Source organism: Xiphophorus maculatus, chromosome 3, assembly GCF_002775205.1.
Source record: "Xiphophorus maculatus strain JP 163 A chromosome 3, X_maculatus-5.0-male, whole genome shotgun sequence".
Classification (NCBI taxonomy): domain Eukaryota; kingdom Metazoa; phylum Chordata; class Actinopteri; order Cyprinodontiformes; family Poeciliidae; genus Xiphophorus; species Xiphophorus maculatus.
Genome location: NC_036445.1, coordinates 3,850,094 through 3,856,182, shown reverse-complemented (window position 1 = coordinate 3,856,182; position 6,089 = coordinate 3,850,094). Strand labels below are relative to the sequence as shown.

Genomic DNA, 6,089 nt, shown 5'->3' with positions numbered 1-6,089 from the left:
TGCATTTTTCTTTACATTTACAAAGGTAACCTTTTTTAACAAGTTTGTAATTCATAATCTCCAAAAACAAGCGCAAAGTTTAACATTATATGTGGACACGCCTCACCTCAGAAGAAATCTCTCACAACTCCTTTCCCTTTTCCTTCTTAAATTTTAACACTTGTTTAAATATCTGTGCACTAATAATCCCAGGATTCAAATGCTCAGTAAAGAAGTCATCTTGCTTTAAAGTGAACTTACCATATTTTTTAGAAGCATCAGAAAATGTCTTAACAAAGGAGGAACTCATTTAAAAACTGACAAGTACAAAAGAACATGCAAATGAAAACAGTTGGGAACAGCCCTATACTTATTTTCTCTCTGTGATCTCAACTTAACCATCAGTTATTTACTTAACCACCAGAGAAGGTGAGAACAGAGAAAAAGACTCTGCAAGCAATGGACATGCAAACCTCATTCATAAACATCCCAGCTCAGGTCTTTTGATGTTAAGTTGCAAATTATTGTGACAATATTAGCTCCAAAAAATCACACAGGGCTTCACATGCTTTTCAATGTCCAAGTGACCAAACAACAGGAACATCTCCGTCATGACAGACCTCATACCAAACTCACATAAAGCATACTCCATGTTAACTTTCGCTGCTTTCTGTATGATGCACCATTATATTTTTTCTGTTGTGTACTTAGGAACCATTTTAACAGAGAGTTTTATGATCCTACATGAACTATGAGTGCATTTTAGGATCATACCTACGTATGATAGTACCCCGAGCATACACATCTAGTGTAAGTCTAGATGTGTATGCTCGGGGTACTAATGGGTGAATGAAATGAATAAGTGCAAGCCATAAGGACCTTGTTCTTTTTAAACCCTCCTTGATTTTCAGTGTTAAACTTTTATTTCACTTGAGTTTATTTTCACTATTATGTCCAGAGAATGATCATTTACTCAGACTCGGGTTTTGGTCTGAAATTTAACCTGCGCATATACAACCTCTGATCCCTTTCTTATGTTTTTAGTCTTATCTTCAGCATGCAGACTTCCTATTTCTTCTTCATTGCTCACAGAATGTTCTCCCACATTCTCACACTTTTTCTCATTCCAACGGGAGACATCGGGCAGTTCAAGATTCACGTAAAAGTCTTCCTCCTTCGCTTTGTTATTTTCTCTCCAATTTAAACTAGCATATATCACATCTTCACTTTTGTCTGCTGAGCTTTTACTCATTTTTTCCAGATTATTGCAGCTTAGATCAGTTCCAGTTGAAGGTTGGCAGTTGTCGGCCTGAAAAAAGATCCACAGAATATGAACAACTTTTTATATTGTTTTTGGCTACTGAAATGGAAGAGAAGCCTTGAAAAAACAAAAATATTTTGGAAATTAAAAAACAAAATAATTTGTAACAAAGCAATGTCAATATACCTTGGTTTGCTCTTTGGCTCCATGTTGACCTGAAGCAGCTGCGACACTTTTAGGTGTATAGTGAGTCCTCTGAAACCTACAAAAAATGCAGAATATCTGACATCAATCGTGTCTTTTATTGGTGAACAACACAAGGCTGCAAAGAAAGTGAAACAGACTTATAAAAAGAAAAATGCTGCATATCCTACCCGACAACAAGCAGCAAGGCGCATATTATAAGTAGAAAAACTACAACAATGGCAATGGAGACAGGCATCCAGATTTGACCTACAATAAAAATGGAAGATAAAATTACTCTGCTCCAGCATGAATTTTATTTGCAAATTTAAAGAGACAAGACATACCTTCATTTTCTCTTGAGTTGTCAAGGTAGCTGACACAAAACCCTTTACTGAATGAACCCAGAGAATTGGAGCTGAAGCACTGCAAGGTGGACAGATCTCTGTCCTGTGGTTCATCAACAGTGATAATGCTCCTCAGATATGAGCTATTTAGAAACTCATGTGTAATCACCATCTGGCTAGACTGAATCACTGGCTTCCCATTCAAGTACCAATGTGTTGTTGGAGACGGGTTTCCTACTGTTTCACAGGAACAGTTGACCCGATTTGAAGTTTTCATGCATTTAGATGAAAATAATATCTGTGAAGGAACTGAAAGGAAAAAAGGAAAACATTTAAAGATGCTGCATATAAAAATAAATGCAATGATACAAAGATCTAATATTAAAAGTAATTGTAAAAACTGAAACAAAACATGAAAATGTATTTTGAAATCTTGTTTGGCAACTATGTAAAATAGCTTGATCAAGCTCACTTGTTTAAGGTTAATAAATTTGACAATTGGCCATAAAGCCTTTGAAAGTTGATTTACGGTTTGTAAAAACAAAATTATAATTTTTTTAAACTTATGATCTTCTTAACCTTATAGATGGTTTTGATCTCATCAGATCTCATACATACACAGAACATCTATGTCACTGATGTTTGAAGGTTTTTCGCCAAGAACATTTTCAGCCGTGCAAAAAAACCTCTTTTTGCTTGTAGACACTATGATGTTTAAAATCTTTTCATTTCCAATGACAATTTCCTTGGATCCATCAACTCCATGCCAGGTGTAATTCTGCTCTGCTGGGTTGGCATCACTGTTACATGTCAGAGTCACATTGCTGTTCTCTACAACCGGACCAGAGGGACTGACTGAAACTGTGACATTCTTAGGGGAATCTAAAAAAAAGGCAAATGACACATTGTTAATAATGGACACTAATCAAATATCTTTACAAAGCTGTGACAATTCAAAGACACTAATTGTTTTCTGTTTTGCTAACACTTGTGGAAACTTCTTGTTCATTGCAAATATAATATAAATTAGTGATTTAATTAAGTCTTATACATACACAGAACATCCATTGGACTAATGTCCAACGTCATTTTCAGCTTTGCATTAAAAAAGTCTTTGTGCTGCACAAACTTTAATGTTTAAAATCTTGTACGCCAACATCTCCGTATGTACAAGGTATAATTCTGCAATGTTGGGTTGGCAATACTACTGCAAGTCATTGGTACATCACACTTCCTTAGAACTGTACAAAAGAAACTGACTGCAATTTCTGTATTTTTAGGGAAATACAAGAAGAGGAAAGCAAATTATTTGAACCCCATAATGTATAGGAAGTTCATTGCAGGTACTTGGTAAAATGAATAAGCTAGTGTGACGGCCCCTGCTGTGCGGTCCTGTGTGTGTGCAATGTGGCAAGTAAACTGTTTATCAATTAGGGCCTCGATTGTTGGAGGTGCTTCTAGTTACGTGGCCACCTGGAAGGTACATAAGGAGTGCTGTTCCATTCGTGGGTGTGGCTGGCCGACGCAAGTACCAGACGCAGACGACCCGGAGATTAAGGCCTCCCGAGATCCGGACTCGGAGGCGGCGCTAGCAGAGTAAATTCAAAGTTTTATATTGTGAAACTAATCTCAGTGGGGAAAAAAACAAAACAAAAAAAACTTTCACGCAATAATGTCTTTCCTAATGCAGGATACATATTCTCCCTGGGCGTGCCTAATTTCTTTCTATGTACTCCTGTACTTTTTCACAATGCAAAGACATGTATGTTAGGCTGGTTGACAGGCATGGTATGTTAACTAAATCAATTGGATGAAGTGTCCATTTGGGTTTATTTCTATATGTCTAATGAGTAACCCTATGATGGACTGATGACCTTTTTAGCGTTTGCCCTACCTCTTATTGAATGATTGCTGGAGAACTAGGTTCTAGTTACTCTACCATGTTTAACTGCAGGTAATATGTGAAATGTAGTTTCTCACTACGTGTAACAACAAATATGTTGTCAAAGATATTTGTAACATAAAAATTTTGGGGGGGTTAAGACAGGTCTTTATTTACTTTTAAGTCAGCAGTGGAGGAGCTCAGCAATAGATACTTGTTTTGTTAATTCATGGCTGAGTTATTGATGCTGTTTTGAATTAATTTTGGTCGACTATCCACTCATGGGAAAGCTCACAATTGTACCACATTTCCTCTATTTTGGCATAAGAGCTTCAATTGTGTGTTGAGATTTTCAAAACCTTAGAAAAAAACTTCATGTTTTCCAGATTAGTAGGTGTCATTTCCTTTGTTTTACACCTGTTGTTGAATTTCTTTAGTAATGGAATTGATGTATAGCCTTTTGAGATCTTGAGCCCAAATACTTCAACCAGAAATGTTCTATTTAAGATATTTGATGTTTGGTCAAATTGGTCAATGTCCAGGTGTGGTTAGTGATGAATTAGAAATGAGCTATTAACTAACGAATGCATTTGGAATTAAGTACAATGAATTTATATTTTTGATGTCTAACAGATTCTAACTTAAGCAGAACACGGTAATTTGAACATAACCTACAATAAATCTCTGTATTTAGCTTCAAATTTGCTCAGTTATACATAACTGATCTGAACGTCATCTACTATGTTATGACAAAATGCTTTCAATATAATCCTTGATACAGTTAAGAAACAAATTCTTTATTAGGTTGATTATTCTTTTTTATTTTTAATATTTCTTCTGACTGGGATCAAAATTTTACTAAGGCCTAATCTAAGTTGCTGACTAATTGAATACAAAATCTGTGAATGTAGCTGAAGTAGGGTGGTGACAAGTATGCTTTTCCACCTAAAAGACTGGGTGCTAATTAACATAGATAAATTGTAAAAACACCACTAGAAACAATTAAATTGTTGCACTGATTATGAAATAAATATGAATAATATTTGACATTCTACTTTTTATTAAAATGTAAATAAAAATAGATTTTACGTTTGATTTGAAAGTCATTGCTTTATTACATTTTAAGCTGTGCATGCCTCTTTTATTATGAGGAATTACTTTCTTGACTGAATGCAAACAATTTTGAATCTCCAGAAGTATGTATATACAGTAGTTAACTTTGGACTTAACTATCTGTGTTTATTATGCATTAACAGTGGGATGCACTCCCGACCTTGTCTCAATTGTGGTTTAAGTGGAATTTGCAATCTAAGTCTGTGGTCAATAATGGTAACAAGTGGTTAAGAAAGGAGGGAATTACTTTCCTGTGAACTGTTAGATCAGTTTAAATAAGTAAAATCATCCATTAAAAACCTAATGTTTTATGAGATCAATCTATCGTCATTAGATGATCAGCTTGATTAACTGAAACACTGACTTATCTAAAAAGTTTTATTTCCTTCAGGCTTGAATGAAGATCAAAGAAATTCAAGAAATCTAAGAAATTCAGTGAATTGTCCAACCATAAATTTTATAATGATGACTTTTTTGTTTTACTGTATTATTATTATTATCTCTAAAAATTTTGATAAATATTAAAAGTTTTTAGCCCAGTGCCTACTCAGGGTCATCCAACAAGGTCAATTCTCCCCAGTGGAAAGCTGACTGTTAAGTCCATTAATTTACTATGTGATTTGTTGATTTAACATTTTTGTGTGGTACACTTTTTCAGCTTATGTTATAAGTTTTAACTGTTTCTTTTTACTCTGATGAAGGTTAAACGGCAGTATGTTTGTATGGTAACAAACATGCTGACTTTAGTTTTCTCCACATTTAATGTTAAATATATTTAACTATTAATCTTGCTGTCTAAATAGCATTAGATTCCATCTTAATTTTTAGAAACTAAATAAACGTTTTCAAATATTGTGTTTAATATCTCTAAATCTAAAAGCTATATGTAAACAAATACCCTGAGTTGTGACTTTAAAAGAAGATAAAGAAACTTACACAAAACATCTGGAACTAATAGTGTTGAAAGACCAGCATCAGAGCTTCCATCTTGTTTCTTGTACACAGCAGTGCAGGAAATGTTCTGTTTATTGTGGAGGTGAGAAGCAGTAAAGTTCATAACAGACGTCTTGAATTTAGTTTTGTCCAGATTCTCCTGCAGTGCTTCCTGAATGTCCCCCAGTTTTGGGGTCCAAATCAGAGTTGGAGGATGAGGCAGACATGGAGCTGGAGCAGAGCACATCAGACTCACTGACTCTCCTTCCTTTATCTTCAGTGTGGACGGAGTCAGAGTTGGTGAGGGAAAATTATCTGGTTGGAAAGTTCAGATGCAATTGATTATTTAGCGTGTTAGTAAAATACAATAAATTCAAAGTTAGCTGCCTCA

The 6,089-nt window shown here is 34.9% G+C and overlaps 1 protein-coding gene across 1 annotated transcript in view; it reads right to left on the bottom strand.

Moving 5' to 3' along the window:
- Window positions 1-813: 813 nt before the first annotated feature.
- The window catches only part of LOC111608103, a 35,580-nt gene continuing 30,304 nt past the window's right edge, over window positions 814-6,089 (bottom strand). Inside the window, exons 20-25 of the mRNA XM_023330768.1 lie at window positions 5,702-6,013; window positions 2,389-2,652; window positions 1,771-2,079; window positions 1,615-1,693; window positions 1,427-1,502; window positions 814-1,288 (exon numbers count right to left, since the gene is read on the bottom strand). Of these exons, the coding sequence (XP_023186536.1) occupies window positions 953-1,288; window positions 1,427-1,502; window positions 1,615-1,693; window positions 1,771-2,079; window positions 2,389-2,652; window positions 5,702-6,013 (1,376 nt within the window). The 3' untranslated portion in view covers window positions 814-952. The remainder of the gene's footprint in view (window positions 1,289-1,426; window positions 1,503-1,614; window positions 1,694-1,770; window positions 2,080-2,388; window positions 2,653-5,701; window positions 6,014-6,089) is intronic.